This window comes from Scyliorhinus torazame, chromosome 13 (assembly GCF_047496885.1).
Source record: "Scyliorhinus torazame isolate Kashiwa2021f chromosome 13, sScyTor2.1, whole genome shotgun sequence".
Taxonomy (NCBI): Eukaryota; Metazoa; Chordata; class Chondrichthyes; order Carcharhiniformes; family Scyliorhinidae; genus Scyliorhinus; species Scyliorhinus torazame.
The window spans coordinates 201,325,285-201,342,833 of NC_092719.1; the positions used below are offsets into that span (position 1 = coordinate 201,325,285).

At 49.6% G+C, this 17,549-nt stretch overlaps 1 protein-coding gene across 2 annotated transcripts in view; it reads right to left on the bottom strand.

Moving 5' to 3' along the window:
• The window catches only part of slc38a3b (solute carrier family 38 member 3b), a 143,395-nt gene that overhangs the window by 46,094 nt on the left and 79,752 nt on the right, over positions 1-17,549 (bottom strand). For both annotated transcript variants that reach the window (XM_072472904.1, XM_072472905.1), the window contains exon 8: positions 969-1,051. In XM_072472904.1, the coding sequence (XP_072329005.1) occupies positions 969-1,051 (83 nt within the window). The remainder of the gene's footprint in view (positions 1-968; positions 1,052-17,549) is intronic.

The following is a 17,549-nucleotide window of genomic DNA, read 5'->3' on the forward strand; positions in this document are numbered from 1 at the left end:
AACAGATTGACCTCTTGAGGCAATTACATTTTTTGAATGGGTTTTATGCAAGACAGTTTTTTTTATCAGTATGAAGTGACTTTGAATATAAAATTAGATTGTTAGTTTTTAAAAATATATCCATTTCAAAGCTATCATGAGGTCTGCCCATTGTGCATATTGGGAGAGTGGTTATGGAGAATACATCGGGGATATGGGGACATGGCTCTTACACTCCTCTGATGCAGCCTTGGAACTTAGCAATCCTTAACCATGCCCATTCAAATCTCAAGAAGTCAGAAATATGGCAGGTATAGACAAAGGTGACAAACTCAGGTATCCGAACTTAGGAAATGGTCTGACTTGCATTTCTTAAGCCGGACATAGAAATCCAGCCCAGTGTTGTGGTTTGTAACCTTTTGTCAGAACCTGCTGAATATTTCCTGTTTATATTTTAATTTACAGCAACCGCAGTATTCTGCTTTTGTATAGCTGTTTAATTCCCTAAACAATATAATCAGGGAATCCCTAAAGTACAGAAGGAGGCTATTTGGCCCATCGAGTCTGCACCAACCCTAACTAGGTCCAATCCCCCACCCTATCCCAATAACCCTACCTAACCTGCACATCTTTGGACACAAAAGGACAATTTTACCATAGCCAATCCATCTAACCTGCGCATCTTTGGACTGTGGGAGGAAACCGGAGCACGCGGACGAAACCCAAGCAGACACGGAGAGAACGTGCAAACTTCTCACAGAGAGTTACCCCAGGCCGGAATTGAACCCGGGTCCTCGGTGCCATGAGGCAGCAGCGCTAACCAGTGTGGCCATCGTGCTCGATAATTATCTTCAGTGGAAGTGTTTTACAAATTTCTACCTCTATCTAATATCTCAATGTGATGCATTCATCGATGGCAAAGAAGGCTGATTTTGTCAGATTATTTCAGAGAAATGTTACACACACAAGATTCTGTTCCTGTGACTAACCGAGTTGTTTCATTAGCGCCAGAGGCAAAACGACAGAGAAGGTTGCCATGATCACCAGGTAGTTCCCATTCAGATACCACTCTCTGAAAGAGATAAAATTAAAATGAACGTTTGCACAGATACACATGTGAGAAACCGTCACAAATTATCAGCCAAGTGCACATTTAGTTTAAAAACGCGAGTTCTGGGAATCTGGAATTTGAAAAACGAATGCTGCAACTAAACAGTTTGGAAAATTTGAAAAGAGAAGAGATAGCAAGTGTTTTGAGAGGGCGACTCTTTATCAGGACTCTGCAGCCTGTGGAACAAAACTCTGATTAACTCAGAAATCATTTGGGAAAATGCGATGTTCATCTTAACCGTGACAATGCAATTAAGGGTGATGAGTAATAAATGCTGGTCTTGTCAGCCAGCAACATTTACGCCCCAAGATTGAATTTTTAAAAACTACGGCCAGGGTTTTCCAGACTTGCCGTGGCGGAGTCCTCTGCGGCAAACGCGGCGAGCCATTCAAACCTCCGTTGACCTCGGCCAGTCCGGAAGCTCCTGCCAGCCGGAGAGACCGGAAAATCCTGCCCTTAGTTTTTAAATAACATCAAATTTTCTTTTTACTTACATATTCCCCACCATGCCTCCTTAAAAGAACATTGGTTAGGCCTCTCAACCTCTGGGAAAATGGGACTGGTATTTGAAAATGCTTCACCTATTTCTTCTTGAAATTAGCAACCCGGAATTCTTCGAATAAACAAAGGACCCCGTTCAACATCTCTGAACAGCCTCCTGCCTGTTTTGAGCACAAGTGCTGGCTGCCTTTTTTAAAGTCCTGCCTCTAAATAAATGTCTCAGGTGGGCAACTGGGTGCACAAGGTCGCCACCAGGCTTTCAAGTGCTGGTTGCTCATTTTTCAGGCCATAAACAGGCAGCCAGCTGCTGAAAGTTTCCTCCATGGTCTGGTGATCCGAACAACGGATTCAACAAATGTTGTCCCTGCACTCATTGCAACTTAAACAGGTACACACTAAAGATTTCTTTGTCAAATTACTTGAGCTGAACTGTGGCCAAGTGACCTCTGACAGTGGAGTTCTTGTCCTATGTGAACTCGGGAATGAATCATATGGTGATTTCACCCAGTCCATGAAAGTTACTTCCAGCTGTCAGCCTTACCTCAGTTGGTCCTACAATTGTGTCTGCTATTAGAAGTTCATTGATTCACGTCCGAGTTCGACAGTTGTAGGCTTCAACTAGGTTGACACTTTAGTGCAGTAAATGAAACGTTAAACTGAGACTTGGGGTGTGATCTAACGACTGCGTCGCACCCGACTCGGGACGAGACATGCTGGTAAATCTTGCGGGAGGCCTCTCTGCGAGATTAATGCGCCTCGAAGATCTAACAGGGTCTCGCAAGACGTCGCCATCTGGATCCCGCCCACAATGGGCAGGGCCAGATTTGCATATTAAAAGAGTGCAGTCAGGCTCACTTGAGTAAGGTCTCGCCGGAGTTACCTAATACGAGGGATCTAACCCCTCGTCTCGGAGACCCCGAGTGAGTGCCGTTTAGCACAGGTCCCCACCAATGTGGACCCACTATACGAACAACACTTGGGGGGTTCTCCCAGGCGATTGGAGGTGCCTAGGTGGTTGACCTCTGGGCAGGGTGGTACCCTGGTACTGCTGATGCCACGTTGCCACTGCCAGCCTGGCAACCTGGAAATCGTGGAAAATGTGAGAGGAGAGGTTTAAAGGATTCAATTCTTCATCCCAGCTGGAAATTCATCGACGCGTGCACACTGGGGAAAGTCAATTCGGGTGTTTCGTATGTGAGAGAGGAATCACTCAGTTATCTGCCCTTCGGTTACACCGGCGAGTTCACACTGAGGAGAAGCCATTCAGCTGCACAACCCGAGAAGAGAAATTTAAGTCTCCATCCTTCCTCACTGAACACCAGCGAATTCACAAGTGTCGGAAACCATTCATTTGCTTTGCTTGTGGGAAGGGATTGACTCAGGTGCCAATGCCGGGAAACACCTGGCCAAATGCGCTTGACACGGAACTCTGTTTTATTCCATTAAATCGTGCCTTTAAGCTGACTAATCCTCTGTTTCATGAACACATTGACGATCTTCTGTTGAAGTTCTCCTTCATGTAAAACTGGCATAAAAATAGATCAACTGATCATTTAGCCACTTGATGTTGGTGGGAATCTGTTGATCACTAATTAAGTAAATCACTCTGCTTAAACATGAGGTAGTATGAGGCAGTTTGGAGCGATGTGATAAAGTATTACACAAATGTTAAGTACCTGCCTCTCTATAGAATGACTTGGCGAGGATTGGGGAAAGCAAATGCCGTGTTTTCCAGCTCTTCAATTGCATGCACTGGTGAGTCAGCACAAGAAGCCACATCTCACCTCTTGTAGAAACTGAAGGTCATGCTGCAGACCTCAACTGATTGACCCGAACGCAGATCTCCCGTTAGTATTAATAAATCATTGACAAAAATATTCCTTCATGAAAAGCACCAATGTCAATAAAGAATGTTCTTTGGGTGCGATCTACCGGCCGCGTCCCGCTGGGTCGGGGCGCGACGCGGCCAGTAGATCCTGGGAGAGCCCTCCCTCGCGACCCTGCTAACCCTGCCCAGAATGGACTCTATTTGTTTTTAGTCAGATTTATTTCCTAGTCACTAGAGTACCTCCTGGAGGCTCTCTAGGGTCACTGTGTCTCCAGCTGAGCACTGCACAAATGTTTTAAAGGTTACTCACCATAAGGTAAGCAGGGCTTTACTCACAACTAGAATAATATTTCATTGGCCCATAAAGAATTATCTCATTGGGTTGGATTTAATGTGGGCAATGGGGGTCTCGGCCACTGGTTGACAAGCTGACAGTACACCTGGGTCTCTTCCTTGGGAGGGGCCTGACTGAATTCCGTGTCTCTTTGGCACTAAACTGGCCAGGCTGGGCATTCCCCGGGAAATAGGACCACCGGGTTGGAAGTTCAGCACGCACAGAGCTGCCAGTCAACCAGAGGCTGGGTGGTCTCCATCGTCGGCTGCGCCACTGGGAGTGGTGAGTGTTGCCACTAATGCCCCAAGGACTTCACCAGGGGGATCATCGTTGGGTTTCTGCACACAGGTGAGTGAGGGTGGGATGGGTGTCACGGGGAAAGGGTTACAGCGGGGGCAGGGGCTTCAGAGGCAAGAGCAGAGAATGCCTGACAATGAGGGACCCCCACTCCTGGTAGGCCACTAGCAAACCCAACAGGGGGTCCTTCAGGAGACAAGGGAAAGTCACTTAATTCCTGATCCACACAAAATCCTGGTGGCTGAGGGATATTTGGCATCAATTGGCCTGGCAAACACTTCATGGGCGTCATTCTCCGATCCCCCGCCGGGTTGGAGAATCGCCGGGGGCTGCCGTGAATCCCGCCCCCGCCGGTTGCCGAAGTCTCCGGTACCGGATATTCGGCGGGGGCGGGAATCGGGCCGGGCCGGTTGGCGGGCCCCCCTGCTGGATTCTCCGGCCTGGACGGGCCGAAGTCCCGCCGATAAATTGCCTGTCCCGCCGGCGTGGATTAAACCACCTTTTGAACGGCGGGACAAGGCGGCGTGGGCGGGCTTCGGGGTCCTGGGGGGGGGCGCGGGGCGATCTGGCCCCGGGGAGTGCCCCCACGGTGGCCTGGCCTGCGATCGGGGCCCACCGATCCGCGGGTGGGCCTGTGCCGTGGGGGCACTCTTTCCCTTCCGCCTCCGCCACGGTCTCCACCATGGCGGAGGCGGAAGAGACTCCCTCCACTGCGCATGCACGGGAAACTGTCAGCGGCCGCTGACGCTCCCGCGCATGCGCCGCCCCGATATGTCATTTCCGCTCCAGCTGGCGGGGCACCAAAGGCCATTTCCGCCAGCTGGCGGGGCGGAAATCCCTCCGGCGTCGGCCTAGCCCCTCAATGTTGGGGCTCGGCCCCCAAAGATGCGGAGCATTCCGCACCTTTGGGGCGGCGCGATGCCCGTCTGATTGGCGCCGTTTTGGGCGCCAGTCGGCGGACATCGCGCCGTTTGGTGAGAATTTCGCCCCATGTTTGGCAATTAGGGATGGGCAACAAATGCTGGCCTGCTTGAGATGCCCGGATCCTGTGAAAAAACTAAGACAAATAAACTTTCTCATTATTGAGCCTAATTGATAACTTGCTGGGAGAGGATGAGTTCCTCGCATTGGCCCCTTCCTGTCTCTGACTAATTGTGGTAGGTTATCACATCACCAGCAGACTGACACACAGCCTCTCCAAAGATTAACTGGCCCAACTGCCATGTTCCCTGCTATGGTCGGGCTGGATTAAATTCCATACATTCCTTTGATAAACTGGACTCATAAATCTACTTCATAACCATCAAATCACTTTATAAGTTAGTTCAGTATGGTTTCCGTTTTCTATCCATTTTCAGTGAAAGTGTGATCAGCACTTGGGTTGGATTATAATACCTTTCATAACCTTAAGACATCCCAAAGTGCTTGACAGCCAATCAGGTACTTCTGAAGAGTAGTCACTGTTGTAATGTAGGAAGCAATTTGCACAAAGCAAGTTTCCACAAACACCAATGACATTATTGACCAGGTAATCTGTTTTAGACATATGATTGAGAGATAAATATTGGCAAAGGCATTACTCTTCCTCAAATTGTGCCAGAAATACTTTATATCCACTTGAGAAGCCAACCTGGGCTTCATATCTCATTCAAAAGATGACGTCTTCAACAGTACAGCACTCCCTCAGTGACACATTTGAAGTGTCAGTCTAGATTATGTGTTTAAGTCCCCAGAGTAGGACTTGAACCCATAAATTGCTAATTGAGAGGCAAAGAGCATTATCACTGATCCACGGATGTCACCTAGTATAATAGATTTGAAAAACCACTGATTAATTCTGAAATCAGTTGAGGACGTGAGACAGCTATTCACTTGTCTTTATGGATGGATTAGGTAAAATGGATTGAATAACCGATTTCTCACCTGTATTTACTTTGCAATTTTATGAAATCGAAACGTGAAATTTTCATGCATAAAATTGGTTGGAGTTTTCATATAGGCGGGATTCTCCGCCCCCCCACCGGGTCAGAGAATCGCCGGGAGCTGGCGTGAATCCCGCCCCTGCTGGTTGCCGAATTCTCCGGCACTGGATATTCGGCGGGTGCGGGAATCGCGCGGCGCCGGTCAGCGGGCCCCCCCCCCCGGCGATTCTCCGGCCCGCGATGGGCTGAAGTCCCGCTGCTGTCATGCCAGTCCCACCGTCGAGAATCAAACCATCTCTCTTACCGGCGGGACTAGGCGGCGCGGGCGGGCTCCGGGCTCCTGGGGGGGGTGGGCACGGGGCGATCTGGCCCCGGGGGGCGCCCCCACGGTGACCTGGCCGCGATCGGGGCCCACCGATCTGCGGGCGGGCCTGTGCTGTGGGGGCACTCTTTTCCCTCCGCCTCGGCCACAGCCTCTGCGCATGCGCAGGGATGATGCCAGCGGCCGCTGACGCTCCCAGCGGACTTCCGCCGCCTGGCGAAGCACTTTCGGCCCCAGCTGGCTTGGTGCCAAAGGCCTTCCACGCCAGCCCGTGGAGCGGAAACCACCCTGGCGCGTGCCTAGCCCCTCACGGTGAGTGCTTGGCCCCTAAAGGTGCGGAGAAATCCGTACCTTTGGGGCGGCCCGATGCCGGAGTGGTTCACGCCACTCCATCCCGCCGGGACCCCCCGCCCCGCCGGGTAGGGGAGAAGCCCGGCGATCTCTCAACAGTGGTCTCAGACGTAGCACACTCACCGCTGAGTGAGGATGGTGAGTCCATTTCCACTGCAATGGATTGATACTGGGCTGACAGACCAGTACAGTACTGCCGTCTTGTGTCTCAGTTGAGTTGAAAGGCCCTGGGTTCAAGTCCCACTGTTGGCCATAGGATGCAGTTTGACAGGTTGTTATCCAAACCTTCCAATGCTGTTCACCATCCTCCAAGGGAGAAGATTGTGAAGATATGCAAAAACAATCAAATGCTCAGGGAGCCTGGCATTGTCAGAGTTGTCACCTTTCAGATGAATGGAGAGAACCTGGATCATCCCACATTGTGGACTGGGGAAGAAAATGAAGCACTCAGAATATCCAATTTCTTAGAAACAAACAGCAAATGAATGCTTTTGTTCAGAAGGTACCTATTTATCAAGGCGTAATACAAAACATATATCCTGAAAGAAGGCTGATTTCATGACGTCTGTGGTTTTCTAGCCATCATTGACAAACTTAGCAACCAGCCATAGTTAACTGGACTTTAAAATAAATAAGTCACCACAAGAGTAACTTAGGGTTGGTCCTTTACGTCTCCTAGCAACGGGGATAAAACAGCATAATTGGAGGTTTGAGCCTCACCAGGCCGAAGGAAACCTCGAGAAAGAGGAAAAAACAAATAAAATTGGGAAGGAAAATATAAATTATAGCAGCGGCAATAATTGCATCTATAATAAATAATTCTCCTGCTTCAGAGAGAGGTGACTCTTTAGTTCAGTACAGATTGTGTAAACCAAACATGGCTGGCAGCAATATTATCAGCAGCAGTCCAATTTGTATGTCAATGTAGTACTTGTCTAAAATTAATATTTACTTTTAACATTTACAATTTATTTTTATTACTCATCTGATATGTTGTTTGAACAGAATTACTGATGATGGTTGATGCAATATCAATTATATCCTGCTTGAGGCATTGAACAAATTCACATGGGAAATATTTGGTTCTTTGGGTGTTAACCAGGTCAACGCACCCAAGGGACAACAATTGCAGCCCATAGTCTACCTCTGTGTGTTTTAATTGGGTGGGGTTATTTATTCTTCCTGGGAAAAGGATGGGTTTGACTTCGCTATCCAAGAATTCCTGTTGAAAAGAGAAAGTGTATGTGTGTGTGCGTGTTTATGTGTACAGACCAGGGGCGAGATTCTCCGGCCCCCCGCCGGGTCGGAGAATCGCCGGGGGCTGGAGTGAATCCCGCCCCCGCCGGTTGCCGAATTCTCCGGCACCGGATATTCGGCGGGGGCGGGAATCGGGCCGCGCCGGTTGGCGGGCCCCCCCCCCGGCGATTCTCCGGCCTGGATGGGCCGAAGTCCCGCTGCTGGAATGCCTGTCCGCCGGCGTGGATTAAACCACCTCTCTTACCGGCGGGACAAGGCGGCACGGGCGGGCTCCGGGGTCCTGGGGGGGAGCGCGGGGCGGTGTGGCCCCGGGGGGGGGGAGGTGGCCTGGCCCGCGATCGGGGCCCACCGATCCGCGGGCGGGCCTGTGCCATGGGGGCACTCTTTTCCTTCCGCCTTCGCCACGGTCTCCACCATGGCGGAGGTGGAAGAGACCCCCTCCACTGCGCATGCGCGGGGATGCCGTGAGCAGCCGCTAACGCTCCCGCGCATGCGCCGCCCGGCAATGTCAGTTTCGCGCCAGCTGGCGGGGCACCAAAGGCTTTTCCCGCCAGCTGGCGGGGCGGAAATCAGTCTGGTGCGGGCCTAGCCCCTCAAGATGCGGACTGATTTGCGCCGTTTTTGGCGCCTGTCAGCGGACATCGCGCCGATTACGAAGAATTTTGCCCCAGGTTAGGACAGGATCAGGCTTGACTGTGTTAGCTCATCCCACTCAACATCAAAGAGCTAGCTAACACTCCTGTGAAAAATAGCCATTTGCTTAAGGCACCAGAAATAAACGGGCAAACATCGTGTAGCACCTTTTAAGTAACGTGGAAAGAAGTTGGAATGGGATATTTTAAAAATCCGATTTGAGATTCATTTTTGAACTTGTCAGGTTAGAAATTTTTTAGGAGTCCAAAGGGTACAATACTGACAAACTTGGCAGCAGGGTGGCCCACGCACTGGGCCTGCCGCTGCACTGCTTGGGGCCAGTTCTGAGGCTGGGCAGGTGACTGCCTAAAGTAGGCATTAGGCGTCTTGTGTATACTAATTATGGTCCAACGCCTGTTTAAGGAATCCTCTGGGAAGCTTGCTTCCCAATGAGGCTAGCAGATGTCGGCAGAATGGTGACTCCTCGACTAACATTATCAAAGCAAATTGACTGGTGATTCAGCTCGTGTCTCTTTGTCAAAAACGTAGCAGTCGCTGCGATTTAAAGAAAGTCATTAATTTGGTGAAAGACTTTGAAGCTATTTTGATATTGAAAGACGCTAATGCTAGTACTGTCTGTAATAAGCAGCACTCTCAGAGAGCTCGAGCACTGGTTGTGATCTTATAGCTGAGCAGCCAGTTATTTTCCATCAAACACCGTCCGAATGAGCCCTCTCAGAGGCCAGCAGCCATCCCCATGCGCCAGGTTCCAGTGGTCCTGGATCTGGCCTCCCAGCTCAAATGGACTGCATGGTTTCACTTCCAGCGTTGTTCCACCACCTGCCTGGTGCCTGCCACTAATGACTTATTAGCTGTAAGTCACACAGCGCAGATGTCACAGTGTGTAACCTCATTGGATTTTACAGGAAACATTAATTGTCCAGCATCAAAGTTTATTTAAAAATAACTCTGTAAAGACTGATCCAAATGTTTGAGTGTCATTTTCCACAATTTGCTTCCTGTCTGTTGCTCATTTCTGCTCTATATCTTTGTACCTCCATGGGAGGCCATTTTCTCCCTGGGATCATACCGGGTCACTGAGACACATCAAAAATGAAGTCACACATGCCTCTCTGTATGTATTCCCTGGTGTCAGGCTCCCCGCCTGCTCCTGATAACCTTTCACCCCCATGCTAACCAAGAATCTATCCAGCTCTGCCTTAGAAATATTCAAAGACTCTGCTTCCACTGCCTTTTGAGGAAGAGAATTCCAAAGACTGTTTCCTGACGGCGTGAGATGGTTTCGATGGGAAATCCAATTGACAAGTGGCGGGAAGATAGAATTCCACCTCCATCAAACGGTGCACGGTAGCACAGTGGTCAGCACAGTTGCTTCACAGCTCCAGGGTCCCAGGTTCGATTCCGGCTTGCGTCACTGTCTGTGCGGAGTCTGCACATCCTCCCTGTGTCTGCGTGGGTTTCCTCCGGGTGCTCCGATTTCCGCCCACAGTCCAAAGATGTGAAGGTTAGGTGGATTGACCATGCTAAATTGCCCTTAGTGTCCAAAAAGGTTGGGAGGGGTTACTGGGCTACGGGGATAGGGTGGAGGTATGGGCTTAGGTAGGGTGCTCTTTCCAAAGGCTGGTGCAGACTCAAGGGGCCAAATGGCCTCCTTCTGAGCTGCAAATTCTAGATTCTGTGAATACACCGGGCCAGATTAAAACTCTGTCCCACTGGACGGTTTTTGAGTGGGTTAAAATCTTGCCCAATTCTGTTCACTGTCGAGGAGGGCTCACTTTCTTATTCAGGTAAAGTAAAAGGCCAAGACTCCTGGTGCAGGCCAGGTTGGAAAGAGCAAAAGGGAAGAGGAGGTAGGTTAGCGAATAGTAATGAGGTGATGTCAAGTTTAGATTTTAAGCTGGAGTACATACAAACCCACAGCTCAAAAGATAAATTAAAGCTGACCTTCACTTTTCTGTGTTGCCAACAGAACTCAGCACCCAGATGTCGAAGCATGTGACCCACAGTCCCAGATATGTAGCAATCCCTGGTATTTACAAGATAGAGGCTAGCCATTCAACCCAACCAGTCTGTGTCGGCATTCACCGTCCCTTTGCTGTGTGACTCTTTAACCTCTGGATGAATACAGAATGCTGTGATAATAGATCAGCTGGCTAGTCATGAACATACAAACATATGAATTAGGACCAGGGGTAGACCACTTGGCCCCTGGAGTCTGCTCTGCCATTGAAGAAGGTCATGGCTGATCTGGTTCTAACTTCAACTCCACATTCCCACCTTCACCCCATTGCTTATCATGGATCTATGCAGCTCTGCCTTAAAAATATTGAAAGACACTGCTTCACTGCCTATTGAGGAAGAGAGTTCCAGAGATTCACAACCCTCTGAGGGAAACAATTCTCCTCCTCTCTGTTTTAAATGACCGACCCTTATTTTTAAACACCAACCCCTGGTTCTAGGTAGTTAAATTTGTCTCTGCCTACCTAGGAATTTAATAAAAGTATCTTAACTGGTACTGACTGGACTGTCGTAAAAATCCAACAGATCACTCACATCGGGTCGGATTCTTTGGTCCCCAGCCGTGTGTTTCCCGGCGGTGCTCCGTTTGGTGGAGGTGGAATTCTATCTTCACGCCGCTTGTCAATGGGGTCTCCCATCGAAACCACCCCACGGCGCTGGGAAACCCACTGGCGGAGGTGCATTGCCGGTGGGAAAGGTGAATCGTAATGACTGGAGAATTCCAGCCATTATTTATGGAATGCAACCCGGGGTCTTTACCTGTCCTCGTTCTATGAGATTCCAGCCCCAAACCAATATGCTTGAATCTTAGCTGCCCTCTGAAGTGGCCTAACAAGCCGCACAGTTGTATCAAATCACCGCAGAGGTTCAAGACAGATATCCACCCCTATCCTTTGGGGGTAAAGAGGGATAGGCAATAAAAAAATTTTTTTTAAATTGCTTATTGTCACAAGTAGGCTTCAATGAAGTTACTGTGAAAAGCCCCTAGATGCCACATTCCGGCACCTGTTCGGGGAGGCTGTTACGGGAATAAATGCCGACCTTGCCACCAATGCCTACGCCTCGAGGTTGAATTTTTAAGCAGTCGTATTGGCAGCGAACAATGCCCAGCGACATCATGCTGAGGGACACTGTGCCCGTTCTCTGTGTTTTTTTGAAAGTTATAGAGCCATTATGTAACATTCCAGAGGTAAAGCACACTGAGACAGATTTCTAAGGACAGCTGCTGCCTCACAAATTCAATTTGTTGCCTCTATTGTGAAAGAAGCACTTGTATGAATCTTAAATATTTTCTAAGTTCTCTCCATTGCATTGCTGAGATGCAAACTCTAGCTTGAATTTCAGTTCATTTTCGCCCACTGATTTCCATGGGCCTTTTCCCGGAGATAGGGCAGCATTGAAACACCAATAGTCCATTTATTCTCAGTACAATTTTGCCTGAAAGAACTCAGTGTTTTCATTTTGGCCCAGATACTAGCAGGAATCTTTGGTCTGGGCCTCGTAATCCCCCTTACATACGGCCTGTTTTATGGTAAAAGGCCTGAATGGGTGAGGCTGTTACCGTACTGCTCAACACCTCAGAGTAGAGGCTGTAATGGGAGTCTGCAGCCAAGTCAAGCTAATCCCTTAACCCCTTCATTACTGCAATAACTATATTCATTTCATGAATTTGTTGAAATTCCAGGAGGAGATTTACTCTGTGCACTCCGCATGATAAAATCGATTGGGCGGAAGTTCCCTTTTTTTCTTCTAAGTGTTGGCTCGGGTGAGAAAAGGGGCCTACAGCTCACTGACAGCACAGCTGGCGTTTATCACCGTATAGCCCAGCACTTAGAAGAAAAAAATCCTGGAGGTGTGTCCCATGTCATCGTGCTGGTGGGATAGGGCCTGGAAATGCTGGCAAAGTGCACCCCGACCTCCGGTTAAAAAGAAAAGAGGAACCCACCCACGAGCATGGCAACCCCCCACCCCCCTCCCGGGACATTCCCCAAAACGTACACAGGGAACCCCCCCCATCCATCACGGACACTGGAAGCCCCCTCCCCAAGGAATTCCCCAGAGCGGCCCCCTGGCAGTGCCAGGGTGATATGGGCAGTGCCAGGGAATGTTCCTCTCCCCCCTGGGGGGCTGTACTTATCTGTGCACCCGCTGGTGGGTTCTCTTTGTCTGGCTACCGTTTTAAAAAAACAGTTGTAAACTTTCCTGGTTTGGAACCTCGTTGGATCACTGCCGGGAGGGCAGGGGCAATCGCGTCCCGAGATCCCACCGGCGAGATTCTCGGTTTTGGTTCCTCGCAGGATTTTGCACTCGAAGCGAAAGTGGGTTCAAATTACTGGCCGTCTTCCTTCTAATAAAGACCTGGGGCGAGATTCTCCGACCCCTCGCCGGGTCAGAGAATCGCCGGGGGCTGGCGTGAATCCCGCCCCCGCCAGTTGCCGAAGTGTCCGGCACTGGAGATGCGACGGAGGCGGGAATCGCACCGCGCCGGTTGGCGGGCCCCCCCGCCCGATTCTCCGGCCCGGATGGGCCGAAGTCCTGCCGCTAAAATGCCTGTCCCGCCGGCGTAAATTAGACCACCTACCTTACCGGTGGGACAAGGCGGCGCGGGCGTGCTCCGGGGTCCTGGGGGGGTGGGGGGGGGGGCGCGGGGCGATCTGGCCCCGGGGGGTGCCCCCACGGTGGCCTGGCCCACGAGCAGGGCCCACCGATCCGCGGGCGGGCCTGTGCCGTGGGGGCACTCTTTCCCTTCCGCCTCCGCCACAGTCTCCACCATGGCGGAGGCAGAAGAGACTCCCTCCACGCATGCGCTGCCCGGAGATGTAATTTCCGCGCCAGCTGGCGGGGCACCAAAGGCCTTTCCCGCCAGCTGGCGTGGCGGAAATTCGTCCGGCGCCGACCTAGCCCCTTAAGGTTGGGGCTCGGCCCCCAAAGATGCGGAGCATTCCGCACCTTTGGGGCGGCGCGATGCCCGTCTGATTGGCGCCGTTTTGGGCGCCAGTCGGCGGACATCGCGCCGTTTCCAGAGAATTTCGCCCCAGATTGATGATTTCATGACACATAACACCTCAGGGGAATTGTTTTGGTTGCACTTCAAACATCTGCTTTCGATCAAAGGATCAGAGTGCTACTCAAAGAACAGCTTCAATAGGCCACATACCAGCAAGTTCCAAACCTGTCATAGCCTTTTCCTCAGATATTCAAATGGGGGCAGCACGGTGGCGCAGTGGATTAGCACGGTTGCCTCACGGCGTCAAGGTCCCAGGTTCGATCCCGGCTCTGGGTCACTGTCTGTGTGGAGTTTGCACATTCTCCCCGTGTGGGTTTCGCCCCCACAACCCAAAAGATGTGCAGGGTAGGTGGATTGGCCACCCTAAATTGCCCCTTAATTGGAAAAAATGAATTGGGTACTTTAAAAAAAAAAGATATTCAAATGCTGAGACAGCATGATGGGGAGGAAGAAAGAAGATTTAAAGGCAAAAAAAACTTAATTGCACTGTAGCTCCCCTGTAAAAGCATCAGCCATCTTAATTTACTTCAAGGAAAGGTTGAAACATAGAAAGAATGGTAAAATGGGCAGGAATAAGGATGTTAGTGTGACGAAGAGTCATGAACAGAGGAAGCTGGCCATAATCAATGCACAGGGTTACAGGGATAGGGTAAGGGAGTGCGCCTAGGTAGAGTGTGCTTTCGGAGGGTCGGTACAGACTGGGTAGGCTGAATGGCCTTGTTTTGCACTGCAGAGATTCTATGGGATTATGCAAACAAATCTTGAAGGGCTGCAGAACAAGTTGATGCGGTTATTAATGTATTGCATAAAATTTCTAGCTTCATTAATAGCGAAAGAGAGACTAGAGAAGCTGGAATTTCTCCTTTGAGCAGAGAAACCATAGAGAGGTTACAATGTAGAAAGAGGCCATTCAGCCCATTATGTCTGTGCCGGCCAAAACATTTTAAAAAGAAACTAGCCGCTCATTTTAATCCCACTTACCAGCCCTTGGTCTGTAGACTTGCAGGTTAGAGCAGTTCAGATTCAGATCCAGGTACCTATTCGATGAGTTAAGCGTTTCAGCCTCAAACACTGCAGTGAATTGCTAATGCCCACCATCCCCTGGGTGAAAAAGATTTTCTCCATGCTCCCTTTAATCCTTCTACCAATCACCACAAATCTGTGTCCTCTGGTAATTGCTCCCTCAGCTGAGGGAAACAATTCTTTCCTGTCCACCCGGTCTAGGCCCTCATAAATTTGGACACATCTATTAGATCGCCCCTCTGTTCCAAGGAACACAACACCCGACTATCCAATCTCTCCAAGTAGCTGCAATTTACAAGCCCTGGCAACATTCTTGTAAATCTCTCCTGCATTCCCTCCTGCCAGTGATGTGCTAATTAAGAGGAGACTTCACAGAGGTCTTCAAAGAAACCTTCTAAGTGCAGGATGATTGGTAACCAGAAGACAAGGATTTAAGGTGATTGGCAGAAGAAGCAGGGAAGACCATGGGGTTGGATTCTTCCTCCCCGCCTGCCGCAAGAACTCGACGGGCAAGACGCTGATAATGGAAAAATCCATTGACCTCAGGTGGGATTCTCCAATCGCCAGGCGAACGTGGCCGGAGAATCCCCCCGTGGTGTTGAATCCGCGATAGGCAGAACGCATAGACAAAAGTAGCCATTACAGAACAAGGTTTATTTCGATACAATTACAATGCTCCTCCACGCATCTCAGGGTCTCCTTCCCCGACCTGCAGCTAGGGTCGGGTTTTTTATATAACTGAGGCTCTGCTTAAAGGGGAAGGCCTGCCTGCTGTCATGATATGCAAACATGCCACCAATGAACACTCAGAATAGGACACAACCAATGGGCAGTCAGGACACTCAGAGGTGGCATCACCACAAGGGGCATGACATAAACACTATAAAAGGGATGAGGCACTCACACCCTGCCTCTTTACACAGACAGACATCTAGAGAGTTAGACAGGGTTGATCAGCAGCATCACACCCCAGCACGTGGCTTAGAGCAAGCTGGTACAGTTAGACTGAGTTACTGCAGTTAGATTAGCAGAGAGTCGAACTCATTTGAGAACTGTGTTAATAGTTCAATAAACACGTTGAACTCATTTCAGAGTCCGGAGCATCCTTTAGTTAAGACTGCATCAAGTAGCAGCCTGTGTTATATGTGGTATATCTGGATGTGGTATATCTGGATTTCCAGAAAGCTTTTAACAAGGTGCCACACAAAAGGTTGCTGCATAAACTAAAGATGCATGGCATTGAGGGTAAAGTGGTAGCATGGGTAGAGGATTGGTTAACTAACAGAAAGCAGAGAGTGGGGATAAATGGGTGTTTCTCTGATTGGCAACCTGTAACTAGTGGGGTCCCTCAAGGATCAGTGTTGGGCCCGCAGTTGTTCACAATTTACATAGATGATTTGGAGTTGGGGACCAAGTGCAATGTGTCAAAGTTTGCAGGCGACACTAAGATGAGTGGTAAAGCAAAAAGTGCAGAGGATACCGGAAGTCTGCAGAAGGATTTGGATAGGTTAGGTGAATGGGCTAGGGTCTGGCAGATGGAATTCAATGTTGCCAAGTGTGAGGCTATCCATTTTGGGAGGAATAACAGCAGAATGGATTATTATTTAAACGGTAAGATGTTAAAACATGCTGCTGTGCAGAGGGACCTAGGTGTGCTGGTGCACGAGTCACAAAAAGTTGGTGTGCAGGTGCAACAGGTGATTAAGAAGGCTAATCGAGTTTTGTCTTTCATTGCTAGAGGGATGGAGTTCAAGACTAGGGAGGTTATGCTGCAATTGTCTAGGGTGTTGGTGAGGCCACATCTGGAGTATTGTGTTCAGTTTTGGTCTCCTTACCTGAGAAAGGACATATTGGCACTGGAGGGAGTGCAGAGGAGATTCACTAGGTTGATCCCAGAGTGAGGGGATTCGATTATGACGAGAGGTTGAGTAGACTGGGACTGTACTCATTGGAGTTTAGAAGGATGCGGGGGGATCTTATTGAAACATATAAAATTATGAAGGGAATAGATAGGATAGATGCGGGCAGGTTGTTTCCACTGGTCGGGGAAAGCAGAACTAGGGGGCATAGCCTCAAAATAAGGGGAAGTAGATTTAGGAGTTTAGGAGGAACTTCTTCACCCAAAGGGTTGGGAATCTCTGGAATTCCTTGCCCAGTGAAGCAGTTGAGGCTCCTTCTTTAAACGTTTTTAAGAAAAAGATAGATACCTTTCTAAAGAATAAAGGGATTCGGGGACATGGTGTACGGGCCGGAGAGTGGAGCTGAGTCCACAAAGATCAGCCATGATCTCATTAAATGGCGGAGCAGGCTCGAGGGGCCAGATGGCCTACTCCTGTTCCTAGTTCTTATGTTCTTATGTTATCCGGAGCAGCATAACACAACACCTGCCTTAAAGTTAATATTCCGGGGAGGTCACGGGAAATCATATAGTCCTGATCCCCGGACCTCCATTGGGATTATAACACATGGCAAAAGCAAATGGTATGCTGGACCTCAAAGCGAGACGATTTGAGTACAGGAGCAGGTATGTCTTGCTACAATTATATAGGGCCTTGGTGAGGCCATACCTGGAATATTGTGGCAGTTTTGGTCTCCTTATGTGAGGAAGGAAGTTTTTGCGATAGAGGGAGCGAAGGTTTACCAGACTGATTCCTGCGATGGCAGGACTGGTGAATGAGGAGAGAGTGAATCGGTTAGGAGGGGGATCTCATAGAGACCTACAAAACTCTAACAGGACCAGACAGGGTAGATGCAGGAAGGATGTTCCAAAGGTGTGTGTATGCAGAACCAGTGGTCACAGTCTGAGGACTACCAGGGGTAGACCATTTAGGATAGAGATGAGGAGAAATTTCTTCAAAGAGTGGTGAGCCTGTGGAATTCATTACCACCGTAGGTAGTTGAGGCCACAATATTGTGGGCGCGTTTCTCTGTTCCGCCAGCCATG